Source organism: Monodon monoceros, unplaced genomic scaffold, assembly GCF_005190385.1.
Source record: "Monodon monoceros isolate NGI ecotype Baffin Bay Population unplaced genomic scaffold, NGI_Narwhal_1 Super_Scaffold_21, whole genome shotgun sequence".
In the NCBI taxonomy this organism is placed as follows: Eukaryota; Metazoa; Chordata; class Mammalia; order Artiodactyla; family Monodontidae; genus Monodon; species Monodon monoceros.
In genome coordinates, this window is record NW_021703778.1 from 35,691,979 (window position 1) to 35,705,978 (window position 14,000).

At 48.9% G+C, this 14,000-nt stretch overlaps 1 protein-coding gene across 9 annotated transcripts in view; it reads left to right on the plus strand.

Moving 5' to 3' along the window:
* HOMER2 (homer scaffold protein 2) overlaps nucleotides 1-14,000 on the plus strand; it is a 98,893-nt gene that overhangs the window by 24,037 nt on the left and 60,856 nt on the right. For 5 of the 9 annotated variants that reach the window (XR_003795889.1, XM_029237740.1, XM_029237736.1 and 2 more), the window contains exon 1: nucleotides 10,778-11,340. The exons of 3 other annotated variants lie outside the window; for them this stretch is intronic. Coding sequence is in view for 4 of the 6 variants with exons in the window: in XM_029237740.1 (XP_029093573.1) it covers nucleotides 11,315-11,340 (26 nt within the window). In the remaining 2 variants the exon portion in view is untranslated. Of the gene's footprint in view, nucleotides 1-10,777; nucleotides 11,377-14,000 lie in introns of those variants that run through there. One more of the 9 variants, XM_029237741.1, reaches the window with a different exon arrangement.

Consider the following 14,000-nt stretch of genomic DNA (forward strand, 5'->3'; position numbering starts at 1 on the left):
GGTGTGGGAACGTGTTCCCTGGGCATTGCCATGGGGTGTGCCTAGCCCCTCCCCATGTCTTATCCGGGGCTGTGAGCCCACCTTTGTGGGCCCTCAGGTGCCCACCTAGATGGCCTGTGGCATCTCTTCCGGGATGTGGAGTTGGGTGAGACGAGCACTGAGTTGGACCTGGGGTTGAGCAGTGCTTCCTGTCTTAGGGGGGCCCTGTACCTCCCTGCAACTAGCGTGTTCCCAAGCAATGGTTGGGCTCCTACCTGACTTTGGCACCAACAGAGTCTGATCCGCTAAATTTGAAAGTGACTCCCGTGGGACAAAACTGATGATTAATCGAGTTTGGCCTTTGTCAGGGCTTCCTCCCTGTTTTTTCTTCTCTGTTTTTTTTTTTTTTTTTTTTGCCGTACGTGGGCCTCTCACTGTCGTGGCCCCTCCCGTGGCGGAGCACAGGCTCCGGACGCGCAGGCTCAGCGGCCATGGCTCACGGGCCCAGCCGCTCCGCGGCACGTGGGATCTTCCCAGACCGGGGCATGAACCCGTGTCCCCTGCATCGGCAGGCGGACTCTCAATCACTGCACCACCAGGGAATCCCTGTTTTTTTTTTTTAAAGCAGGCATGTTTCACCAAGGATGGAATATTCTGGAAAATTGGAATTGGAATCCCACAACCTGATTGAAAGCCATATCCCTTACTTCAAGGGAGGGAGCTAAAAAAAACCCACTCCTTGGCTTCTCCCGTGAATTTTAAATATTCTGAAAGCTTTGCCCACAAAGGAAACAGTGCCTCCTTCCTTAAATAATTAAGTAGAGTACACCAAGCATGGCCGTGTGGCCCAGGCCTGGTCATACTGTACCTCTGGGAACCTCTCAGGGGGAGAGCTTGGCTGGGTGCCCAAGGAGGTTCTCCTCATAGAGAAAGGGATGCAGCTTCCAACAGCTGCCTTGCGAGCAGCCGGCGAAATTGGCACAGCCCTGGAAATGTCACGAAAGCAGATGAAGGTGTCACGTGATATAATGCAAGTTTTCCCCTGAGAGGCTGCATCCATCAGCTGTTTGTATCAGCCCCGTGAATTCTTAGTTGGTCTTATTTGTCCCTTCACTGCCACGTGACTGCACACGTGAGATGACCATGTCCTTGGGCCACATCTGCATCCTCCCAACCACTGTAGTATTGGCACTGGTTTCTATATGTACTTGGTGGAGATTTCTGGAGACTCTGCAGGGAAGAGAAGGCTACTTTATCTTCTGGCGGATGACCCTCCCCTCAGGAGCCATGGTGGCATCTCAGAACTGGCCGATTATTTCCCAGTTTTCTTGCTGTTCTGTAATTACACAGGTTCTTTTATCTGTGAGGCCACAGAATGGTGTGCTGGACAGACATAGGTCATGCCAGACGGTCATTGTGGTGTCTTACTTGGATTCTGTAGAAGATTGAGTTCTGCCAGGAGGAAGGGAAGTAATATTTGTTGATTATCTATAGGCATTATTTCATTTAAGCTTCATGTTTTATGGATAAGGAAATGAGTTCAGAGAGGTTAAGTTACTTGTTTAACGTCACACAGCCAGGACTCTGAGTGGGCTGGTGGTTATATACGTTGTATTACTCTGAGACTTTTACAGTTCCATGACAAAAACAATCTTTGTTTCAAAAGTACCACTTGAGGTTTAAAAGAAAAGAGATGTGTTTAAGGAAGCTCTGTTAGCACACCTTCCAAAGGGCAGGGGTAATAAACAGGTATTTAGTCTGATGTGAACCCATGGCTGTTCATGCAGCTGAGTTTTCTTTTTCTTTCCTTCCTTTTTTTTTTTTTTTTAAATCCAAAATGTGTTTATTGGGGTGGTTTCCCATTCATCCTGATTCAGGGTGCTTTCAGTGCTGCCTCTGTCTGAAGGAGCATCCTCCTGTAAGCCTTGCTTTTCCTCCTGTAGGCTGGCAGAGGACGGTAGAGCAGCCAGCGCACAAAACTGTTTGTGCACGGCTAAAGACGGTGGTGATTTTATAGCATCCTGGGCATTTCACATCCACGAAATAGGAATTGGGGCTCTGCACCAGGCGCTTCTTCTTGTGTTTCCTCTTCTCCTCTGGAGAGGGATGAAGGAGATCCTTTGCAAGAGGTGTATTCTCATGGGGAAGTCATCACCACCGGAATGCAGCTGAGTTTTCTACAGATTTTGCCCTGAATCTACCGAACCCATTCCTTTTCTCATCCTTCTCTCTTCCAGTTTCTCTCCGGTCCTTTTTCTCACATTTCAGTAGAGGTTCTCAGAATGACTTAATTCTTCAGTATTCTTGAGTTGTATGTTGCAATCACATCTATTAAGACAATGTTCAGATCACGTAGTAGGCATCTGAGTCCCCAGTAAGTAAACCTGTTAGGCTAGGTCTATGTCGGATGAGTTATATCGATATTAATCTTGACACAGAGCAGGGTGGTAAGCTCACCAAAGCCCACGTTGCTCTCACCTGCTTTTTGGCTGTGAATCAGGATCTTGCCCACACTTGCCAGGGGTTCAAGCTTTAGCTGATTGCCTGCATTGTTTGTCTGAAAGATGCACGAGAACTTTTTTTCCCCCAAGTGTCCTGGCAGCTTTGCTATATCTGGGCCTCTCCTGGCTGTAATAGAAGGAGCTGCCTGTCAGGAACCGGAGCTGGAAGGTGCTTGAGTGATGTGATTTTCAGGACTGGTTTCCCTGTCAGCACTTTATCTCCACAAATGGGAGTGCATTTCAAGCCCCTTCATCCTAGGTGAGAGGTCAGACTAAGTCTGAAGTAGTGACGTTTGGTTCTGTTTGTGCATCTTACAAAAATTGTTTGGTTTATTTGTATGGTTTTTTCCTAGAGCAAATCCCTTACCCACGAATGGCTAAACTAACCTAGTGAGTCATGAGTGCAGCTTGAAGGGGAAGTCACAGACTGAAATTATGATCTGAAACCTAGATAGGATCTCGTTCAGTGTCTTTTGCTGGGAGGAAGTTCATGGTTGAGCGTCTTCTAGGTAATCTGTTTTTAGAATGAACTTTTTCAGGTAGCCTCTGAAACTATTCTTGGTAACAGGTAAAATGAATTTCCCCCACATCCATGGGATCAAATATTTGCATGGCAGCAGCAGAAAGCACTGTTTATGCTCAGATCTCCGTGTCTGTGGGCTTCTGATGCTTCATGCTTGGGTTTATCAGAAGCAACAGCTTTATCTAGGTCACCTGTATTCAGGTGGCAGCCAGTGGGAACAGAGCTGCATCCAAGCAGTCTGAGTGGAAGTTACCCTTGCAAGCAGCGGGTTTAGCCCAGCAATGCAGTTCTTAAATATGAACTTTGCTCCTCCGTTCCCTCAGTTACATAGTATTTACTGAGTACTTCCAGGGGTGACTAAGATGGATTTGACCTCTGTCCTTGTAGAGCTTACAGTATAGCAGGGGAGATGGAGATTGAATAATTCCAAAAGTAAAAGTCATTCATTGAACAAGTGTTTGTTGAGTATCTCGTATACCAGGTGCTGCACGTGGTGAACCAGACAAGAATCCCTGCCTTTGTGACACTTACATTTGAACGAGACACACGATAAATCAAACTGTAACAAATAAGTAAATTTTATGGCATATTGGAGGTGACAAATGCCATGAGCAATAGAGCAGGTAAAGGTGACTGGGAGCAGGAACCGGGCACGGTGGGTGAGTGGGTGCCAGTTGCAGAGGGTGGGATGCATGGAATGAAGATTATAGACGGGTTTGGAGTTATTGATAAATGACAGGTTTTGACAGGGAGTTGGAGAGGCTGAGGGGGGTTCAAGCAGTTAGGAGGCCAGTTGGAAGGATCATGTATGTGTGGGTCGAAATGACTGAGAATCGGGAGAGAGAGGGCCTGTGATCCTGATATCATCCAGAAACGAGGGGGAGTGACACGGGGTTGGTGGTTGACAGCAGCAGTGAGGGGTAGAGGATGACAGAGTCTGATGACAAGAGATTGAAGACCTGGGACTTTGAGGGAGGAAGGAAGAGGTAGAGAGGAGCCTGGTCATCCAGCTGTGCTCTGCAGGAGAGGTACAGGGTGTCGCGAGAGCAGATGGTAGGGGTGTCTGGCCTGGAAGGGAGAGGCTGGGGAAGGCTTCTGTGATAATTTATAATAAATATATATTTGATCTTCGTCTTGTTCCTGGCACAGAGCTCCTCAAACCCTTGGAATTTCCTGTGAAGAAGCCTTAAAGGTGTCTTGTTATGTTAATGAGGTGACTTGGAAAGCACCTGAGGACGGGGGACTCGACCACATGATTACAGGGCTGGAACTTTCAGCCACGCTCCCCCACCTCTGGGGAAGGGAGAGGAACTGGAGGTTGAATCGATCGCCAATGATGTCATCAATCATGCCTCTGTAACGAAACCTCCATAAAAACCCAAAAGGGCAGGGTTCAGGGAGCTTCCAGGTTCGTGAACACGTGGGCAATTGGGGCGAGTGGCGCTCAGAGAGAGCAGGGACATTCTGAGTCCTTTTTCTATACCTCGCTCTATGTGTCTCTTCCATCTGGCTGTTCCTGAGTTATATCCTTTCATAATAAACCAGTGATCTAGTGAGTAAAATGTTTCTCTGAATTCTGTGAACTGCTCTAGCAAATGAATCAAACGGTTGAGACCTTGAATCTGTCGCCAGCTGGTGAGAAGCACAGGTGGTAACTGGACTTGTGATTGACATACGAAGTGGGGGCGGGAGGGGCTCTTGTGGGACTGAACCTGTAACCTGTGGGATCTGACCCTCTCTTCGGGTGGATGGTGTCAGAATTGAGTTGGATTGTAGGACACCCAGCTGGTGTCTCAGACAGTTGCTTGGTGGTGTGGGGGAAAACCCACACATTGAAATTGGGTGTAGGGACTTCCCTGGAGTGGTTAAGACTTCGCCTTGCAGTGCCAAGAGTGCGGGTTCCATCCCTGGTTGGGGAGCTAAGATCCCACATGCCGCGTGGCCAAAAAAACAAAACATAAAAAAAAAAAAAAGAAGCAGTGTTGTAACAAATTCAATACGGACTTTAAAAACAGTCCACATTAAAAAGAAAAATCTTTAAAAGAAAAAAAAAGAAATTGAGTGCAGAATCTTAGCTTCCCAGAGGAAGTGCTGTTTGAGAGGGTGGTAGGTGGGTAGATGTGGTCCAGAAAGGTCAATAGGGAGCACGAACTCTGGAATGGTCAGGAGGAGGCCTGCCCCACAGATCAGGGGTGAGTGTGGACAGGAGCTGGAGAGACAAGGGGGTTTCCTGAGATAGTTGTTTAGTGCTGCAGTGGGAAGAGACCTGTTCGGGTGACTGGTGGCTGCATAGAGGCCCAGGTGGGCCAGATGGACATTCTCTGTGGCCACCCAGGAGGCCAGCTGTTGAAGCACCAGGTGGGCCAGCTGCTGCCTGCTGCCCCATCTTACTGCCTGGTGGGTGGTTCATCAACATGGTCCAGACAGGCCCCAGGGGCACCTTTAGGAGTTGTGAGCCTTTGGGCAGGAACCTGAAGGTTTGGGGGACTCAGGAGGTATTTTCTGGGTTTTCTCCTGACTGTGGAGACTTTGGGAAGGACTGTGGGGTTGCTGCTGGTGAGCAGGATTTGGATTTCTGGATCATTCCTTAAGGCCTGGGATGACAGCCTTGGTAAGAGATGGATAAGGATGAACCTGTTTGCCCAGAGACCCGCTGAGGTCCTCAGGAGGGCTTCTGCCTGAACATGGTGGCAGGGGAGGCAGCCTGGGGAGGAGGGTCAGGGAACACAGGTGTGGGGCCTCATGGAACAAGTGGGAAGGGAGCCTGAGGGGTGTGTTGGGTTTAGGTGACCCAGGTGACTCCCGCCTGACAACTTTGTGTGCCCTTGGGTGCGTTACTTAATCTTTTCCCCGTGTTTTCCTCTGTAAAATGAAGACACAGACACTGATTCTCAAGGTTGTTGGGAAAATGAGGTGAGCTATGTATGTCAGTGCCCAGCACGATGCCAGACACCGACAGATGGTCAATACATGCCAGGACCTCTGGGAAATACCTTTTCCGAGGTACTGCCGAGATCTGGTGAGTGGATCTCAGCATTGCTCTAGGACATGGAAAGGCATTTCCTATTTAAAAACCAGATGCCTTAGGAGAGGCACACGAATTGCACTGCAAATGTGAGTGTGCGTGGAAACCCGTGAATCTGAGGATGGAAGCTTGATGCAGAGCACTTGGAGGAGATAAAAAGGAAGTGGGGAGAAGTCTACACACAGGCCATCTGGGCCTTTGGAGGGGACGGGCAGTGTGTCCTTGGTATATGGGAAGGAGCACGGACTGTTCTGGGCACACGTAGGCCCCAACTGTCTGGACACCTGCTAGCTGCCTGGGTCTGCTAAAAGTCGAGTGTCAGACCTTTTCCAAAAGGGAGAAAAACGTGTAGAAGATCCAGTATGATAAATAGCCCCCATCTGATTCATCATAACCAGAGCACAGTGTGATAGGAAAACATGTCATTCTTCTAATAGTCACTTATTTCTGTCTACTGAAGACCTACCAATGCTGTGTACATTTCCTGCCAAACCTAACGAAGTATAAATGGAACTTGACTGACTGTTTGCTCGGACACTTTTGTTCTCTCTCTGCACCCTTCTGTCTCACCCCCTTGTTTTTTTTTGTTTTGTTTTTTGGCTGCGCTTAGTTCCCCAACCAGGATGGACCCTGGGCCACGGCAGTGAAAGTGCCGAATATTAACCCCTGGACTGCCAGGGAATTCCCTCACCACTTTGTTAAGACATGTCTTCTGGGTGCCAGGCTCTGGCTGTGACGTGACACATAAAACGTAGTCCTGGCCCTTAAGCTCACCCCAGTAGAGCTGTGCTTTCAGGCCAGGCAGAGTGCATCGGGAAAGGTCGTTTGTGCAGCACCTGGGGTAAAGGGAGGAGTTGCTGGTGGAAGCCGTAAGCTGGGCCTCCAGCTGTCCTGTTGCAGCCTGGAGCTGAGAGGGTCAATATATCTCTGCATGCCTCTGTGTGTGTATGTGTGCATGCACGTGTGTATGTGTGCTTGTGTGTATGTGTGCCTGGAAGGAAAACATTACCTAGCAGTTCTGCTGTAGAGAGGGGTTCCCACTGCTTTCAAACAAAGGTCTGCTTGTGGAATTTCACAGGGGTCACACCAGCCAGGGACTAGGCCCTCTGGGCCCTCTGTGACTTGGGTTCACTCAAAGCTCTGGCCACAACTTCAAACACTTCCTCTATCAAGGTGCTGCAGGGGCTCTGGAAATGAAGACCTGATTCCTGCCCAAGGGGGCTTACAGTCCAATTTGGGGGGTACAGCACACCTATAGCTACCCAAAGACAAGTCAGAATAATATGAAGGCCACAGAGGAGACACAGAAAGCTGGGCTCCAGAGAGAGAATCCAGTCTGATGGTGGATCCAGGTACCCCTGATGGAAGAGGTGACTAAATTGCACTTTGTCTTGAAAGATGGTAGCATTCTGACCAGTGGGGGTGGGCTAAGCGGGGGGTGGCCGTGAACAAGGGGGCATTCCAGGGGGAAGGCACAGCTCCTCTGAAGGCACAGGTATGGGTGAGAGGAACTTCTGTTTTGTTAATCCTGTACGTTGGTGCAGGGGTTGATAGGGAAGAGGAGACAAAGGCTGGGTGAGGTCTTGGATTTGGGCTCCGGGGCTGCCTTCACAGCCCTTGTATGAATAGCTAGACAGAGCAGACGCCTGTGGTTGGTCTGAATGGGGTGCAGTTGACGCTCTGTAGTACAAGGGAATCCAGCACAAAAAGGCTCCCTTTACTCGTGTATCGCTTGTTTGAGGTCCACAAGGGCTGACTTTCTATTGAACGTGGCCTGTCTCAGCTCCTGCGGGGTCAGCATACACCTGGTGCCATGGGGTTCTGTGGAGCCTCGGGCACGAATTATTTTTGTGCTCCTTCAAATGCCCGTGTTTATTTTTAAACTTGAGCCTTGGTGAGGCAGGGATGTGTCATGCAGGCTTCGCTTTTGAGTGAAAAGGTTCTCTTGGGCTGATGGAACCTGCAAAAGATGTTCCCCATTTAACACTGTCCCTTCTCTTCATTTCATGTCCCAGTGCCTGTATTCCGGCCTTATAGGGAAGGCCACAGAAGTAATTTGCTTTTAAAAAAAAAATCCTGGAAAGAGGAAACCTGCATGCAGTCTGCCAGTCTCATAACTCGCACTGGCAGATCTGTGTCAGGAGGGGCAGTGCTCAGACAAGGAGGGTCTGTGTGTGTCGGAGGTGGGTGGGAGGTGACAAGCTGGGATGTGAACCCGAAACCTGCCGTCCCCACTCCCACTTCCCACCAATGGGAGCCCACGGACAAGAGGCTTAGAATAGAACGTCTGTTATCTTTGCGGCATATGCAAGTTATAACTGAAAAGGTAATGAGATTAACTTAGAGTTCAAGATGAGGGATTCAGCGCATGTGCCTCTGTCTACCCTTCCTCCCCAGAACCCATTAAAATGATAATAAAGAGATTATTAAAAGTATAATCCTATGACAGCAAAGTGAATGGGAGGGGATTAGCAGCAGCTGAGAGATTGCAACAGATTTCTGGACGATAGAAAGCAGGTGGAGGTATGGCCACATCAGAAATGTAGCAGAGAAGCCCCAGAGCCCAGTGGGCCCGAGTGGAGCGGGCCAGTCTGCCCTGCCCAAGAACCCCAGAGAGCCTCTCAACTAAGCCTGCAGGTCCATCCCAGGGCAGGAATGAGACGTGGTGCTGAAAGCTGGGACTTTAATGGAAGGTCTCAGGGGAAAATGAGGACAGGTGAACTTCGTTGGCAGAGGCAAGGCTGGGGGTGTGGGTGCTGGCCTTCTAGAACAAAGCCTTCCTTCGTCCGGCGTGGATCTGGGGTCAATGGATGGTGTTTGAAGCCATGGTACCTACTCAGTTAGATTAGCTGGGGAGGGAACGAGGAGTGCTCTCACGCTGAGGAATCAGAGAGAGGAAGAGGCAGCGAAATAAACGTCTAATCAGATAACATGGATGAAAGACAATCAGTAGTAAAGCCAGGCCTTCAAGACACTGAGGGCAAATAATTTTTTAACCATTGGAAAAAATTTTTATATCCTGCAGAGTAGACTGAAAAATGCCCCCTATAAATATCAGGCCCTAATCTCTGGAACCTGTAAGTGTTACCTTATAAGGTAAAAAAAAGGGTCTGTGGATGTGATTAAGGGGAGGATCTTGAGATAAGGAGATTATGGTGGATTATCCTGGTGGGCCCTGATGCAGTCACACGTGTCCTTATGAGGGAGAGACCTAAGGAGATTTTACTATACACAGATACAGAGGAGAGACGGGGACATGAAGACCTCAGCAGAGAGAGATTTGAAGATGGAGGGAGAGGTCAAGGAATGCAACCCTGGAAGCTAGAAAAGGCCAGGAGTCGGATTCTCCCCTCAAGCCTTTGGAGGGAGCTTGACCTTCCTGACACCTTGGTTTTAGCCCAGTGAAACTGATTTCAGACTTCTGGCTTCCACACTGTGAGAGAATAATCCTGTTGTTTTAAGCCACCCGGTTGGTGGTCATTTGTAGCCCTGGGAAGCAAATACACCTAGCCAAATTCATCCAGTGTCAGGGGGGAGAGTGAAGGCAGTTACAGGTATGCAAGGACTTAAAAGTTTACTTCCCACTCATTCTGAGGGTCTACACCAGCCAAACAAGGGTGAAGCCTATGAAGGAGGCAGTTGGGGGCAGAAAGAGAATTGGTAGCTTCTGGGAGCCTAAAGAAAAGAACTTCCAGACAGACGGCTGTGAGTGGGCCTCAGAAGCACCCAGTCCAAATTAGAACTGGAAGTCGTCAGCTCCAAGAATAATATCTCCAGGACAGAGACTGGAATGGATTCCAGGAAATGTTCAGAATGAACAAGAAGCTGGAAGACCACAAGGGTTATAGGAAGATGGGCTGTGTTTCTCTTCTCAATAGGAAAAAGAAGGCAATAGAAAAATGCCACAAAAAAGAAAAATGACCACAAGCCTGTTGTGATCCAAATGTGAAACACACTAAGATACCACCACCACCTGCTTTGAACAGTGGGGAGAGAGCTGGAGAGGAGAAGCTTCTCTTTGACCTGGATGCTGGGAACTTTTCCCTTTGAGGAGCACTTGGCTCTTGACATTGGAACTGTACAGAAGGAACTAGAATTCCTGGCACATTTCTTGGCTCTGCAGGGAACAATATTTATATAGTCATAATAATGTTCTCTTTTTAAATGGTGATATAGTGCTCTACTGTGGTAATGTATTAACTGAACTCTTCCTGGACATTCCATTTAATTCCTGGTTGACTCTTTGACTTTTTTTGTTGTTGTTGTAACTAATGCTGGAGTCTGAGGTCAGTTTGACCCATGAAACCTCTTAGTGGAGAGAGTTGAAGAACTGAATTGTTAGACTAGTAATGTGTAATCATGCACCTGAGGCACCCCAGGTGGAAGAGTGATGGCGGGATTCTGGACGGAGGTGGTTTCGTGGCCCACCTAGACTGTCCCCATTACTGGGCCTCGGTCCTCCTGGATCCTTTCCTGGTGAGCAGCCTGGTGCTGCTTCCCGGAGCAGTGACCTGTGGGCAGAAGGGGGTGTTGGGTGGGGCAGGCACGTGGCCTTACAGGTGGTGCAAACGGGAGAAACCTGAGCTTGTTTAGATGCCAACAGAAAGGATCCAGAAACAGAGAGAGGCTGTGGTTGTAAGCGAGGCCAGAGTTGCCCAATCTTCTTAACGTCATGGACACACGGAAAATATTTGTACAGCTCATGGGTAAACGGACGAGACTGCTCATGGTCAGAAGTGACCAGCCCGGGCACTCCAGTCGTCCCCGGCTCTGCTGTGCACCCGAGGGTTGAGGAGATCCCCTTGTCAACAAGCTCCTTCCTCCCAACGCCATGACGTCTTTGTACAAATGAGAAAAAAGCCACTTCTTTCTCAGGACACATTCCAGACGCCTGCTTTCTGCCAGGCAGTTGACAGAGTCAGTGTGCAGAGCTTTCATGAGCCACACCGCCATGGATGGATGCCCTCCGAGTTCTGTGCTGTGCAGACTCATGGCTCAGCACACCTGTGGCCCATTTGAGGACGCTGCTAGGAAGAAGGTTAAGGGCCTGAGCTGCAGGGGAGCGGACAGAGGCCAGAGATGTTCCTGCTGTGTGCTGGCATGAGACTCCTCAGGATTCTGCCGTGCTGACAGAGCCGGAGGTGGGAGCACCTGAAATAGGGCTGCAGGGAGGTGAGGTGTGGGCGCCACGTTCAGGAGAGACACCTGGGCTGTAGGCAGACATCTCGGCATCATCACGAGGAGCTGGTTCTTGAAGCTGTGGAAGTGAGCGTATGGAAAAGCTCCATGGAGAAGAACTTGGGAACAAGCAAGTAAGCCCCTGTGGATCACCCAGCACCCCTGCTAAGGTGGGACCTGATATTCAAGTAGAACATGGAAATGAGCCCCCAGTGGGAGGGGAATCTGAGCACTGTGATGTCCTGTCCCATGGCTTTTGGGCACTGTCCCAACCAGATCGAGGATCCCTGGCAAAGACCTCTGACTGCCGTACCTGAGCCCTCAGGTCTGCACCCTTAGGTGCTGGCTTTCTTCACCCAGTACTCACTCGGTGTCACTGCCAGTATGTGCTGTCTGGGACAGCATCTCATTCATCTCTCTGTCCCTAGGGCCAAGTGTTAGATTTTTGAAGGACTTTTAGGAGTGTAGATAGAGGTCTGGGCCTGGATGCTTGGAGGATGCAGGGCTCCAGTAGCCCTGCCTGCTCTTGGCCCCGGGTGTCCTTGGGAATGCACTGCCCGGGTGTTCTCCACAACTCTTGACTCTGAGCTGCTCCATGGAGTGTAGGGTCCAGTCCTGTAGAGCTCTGGCCTCACCAGCTGTCCCAGGGACGCTCTCCGGAACTGAAAGAGGCCTGCTTTGGGGCCCCCACACCTGAACTCTTGGGCCAGATGAGCTGTTTACACATTTGCCCTTGACATTGTGGGTAATAATAGAAAGGAATTTTTGCTTCGTTGGGCACATCCGATATAATTTCCACATTACATCGAAGACAAATCATTTAGTTCAGCAAATATTTTGGACCAACTGTGTGCGTGGGACTGCGGCAAATAAAAGGCTGGAGAGAGGTGCATTGCTTCTGCATGTCAGAGTGAACTCACGGTGGCTCTAGAACAAGGGATTTATTTTTATTTACTAAGTTTCCTTCCCTTAAGACATACAGTGTTTCAGCCTCATAATGTTAACTGCTAAACATGTCACTTCTGCCTTACGTGGTGCTGGGACTTGTTGCTGCCCCCATGGGGGCCGGTCCTCTCTGCTTGTGCCTTCCTGTGTGTCTTTGGCGCCATGTGCAGTGTCCTTGGGTGCAAAGGAAATGGCTGTCCAGCAGTTCCCACCCAGGGGCCTGGGAGGGTAGGAACCGGTGTCCAAGTTATTTTATTATTTCCCCAAGACAATGGGCAGTTGTTCTGCTTTAGGCTGCTTGGGCAGGTAACTAACGTACCTTCCTTCTTGGCTGGAATCCTATCAATTCTTGAGGCCACCTTGGTGAAATCCTGCTGATTAGAAAGCTATTTGGAAGTTATACATGACTTCAGTCGTAAAGAAGTGAGAAAACAAATTATTCTTTCATAAATACTGCCTGGAAGGTCAAAATCTTTCAATCAGTGGGGTCCACAGGGAAGATATGAATGATGAGTGGCCACTTCTTGGTCAGTAGGTTGGAAACCAGTGGATTAACTGTGAGTTAGAAACAAGCCCAAACAACTACTGAAAATGAGGGTTCTGGCTCCTTCCAGGGCAGTCCGTGGTTTGGAGATATCCAGCCCAGCTCCTGCGCACTTAGAGGGCACCTTGGGTCTCAGTTCTGTTGGTGCCAAGTCCCTATCCAGCTTCTGTCATTTCTGTTCCCTTGCTAGCTAAACTTTTTAAGAAAAAACAGTTTACTGAGGTATAAATGGCATACAAAAAGCTGTACATATTTGATGTACACAACTTAATGAGTTTGGAGATAAGAACACACCTGTGAGACTATCACCACAATCTGAGTTTGGAGATAAGAACACACCTGCGAAACTATCACCACAATCTATGCCATAAACAAATCCATTCCCTCCAAAAGCTTCCTCCTGCCCTTCTTGCTTATTATATGTGTGTGTGACATAAGAACACTTAACAGAAGATTTTGCAAAATGGTAAGTATACAATATAATGTTAACTCTTGGCACCGTGCTTTTTTTTTTTCTTTTCTTTTCTTTTTTTTTTGGCTGCGCGGCATGGGGGATCTTAGTTTCCTGACCAGGGACTGAACCCGTAACCCCCGTGGTGGAAGCATGGAGTCTTAACCACTGGACCGCCCGGGAAGTCCCTGTATAAAGTTCTTCAGAGCACCTACCCCTCTCCCTCTGTCAACCGTGGTGTTTGGGGTCCTCTCACACCTGTCTTACTTGGTCCAGGTGGTTCTACACTTGACCTCTAGGTTGGGAAGCCAGCGACACCGGCCTCTCTCTTGCCCAGACACAATTTCAGGTTGTAGCAAGGCTCACTGTCTTCACCTCGCACGCATTCAATAACCCTCATTTCTCCCTTTGCCAGAGAAAACCCCAGCTCTGTCGTCACCATTCCCTGATCTTCCTCATGCACACACAGACAGGTAGCTCCAGAGCTCCCTGGATTCTGAGGCAGAGGCCGTGGTGGTCTTGTTCTGGGGTATTCCCAGTGGTCAGCATAGCTCTCCTATGGAGCTGTGGAGTAGATATTTGCTAAGTTAATATATATTTTTATTAGTATGCATATTTATAAGAATGAGATCTTAGTAGGATGCTTTTTTGTAAGCTCTTTTCATTTTAATACTATATGTCTTTAGTAACATCTATAGTCCTAGTGTTGGCGAGCTTTTGTTGGAACTCTGGAACCTGTGAGTTCTTGTTTGTTTGTTTGTTTTGTTTTCTTTGAAGAAGAGATTTTGAGTGACACTGAAGCCCTTCAAGTCCTAGCTGGTTCTGTTCAGAAGGAAAGGGGACACAGACTGTAC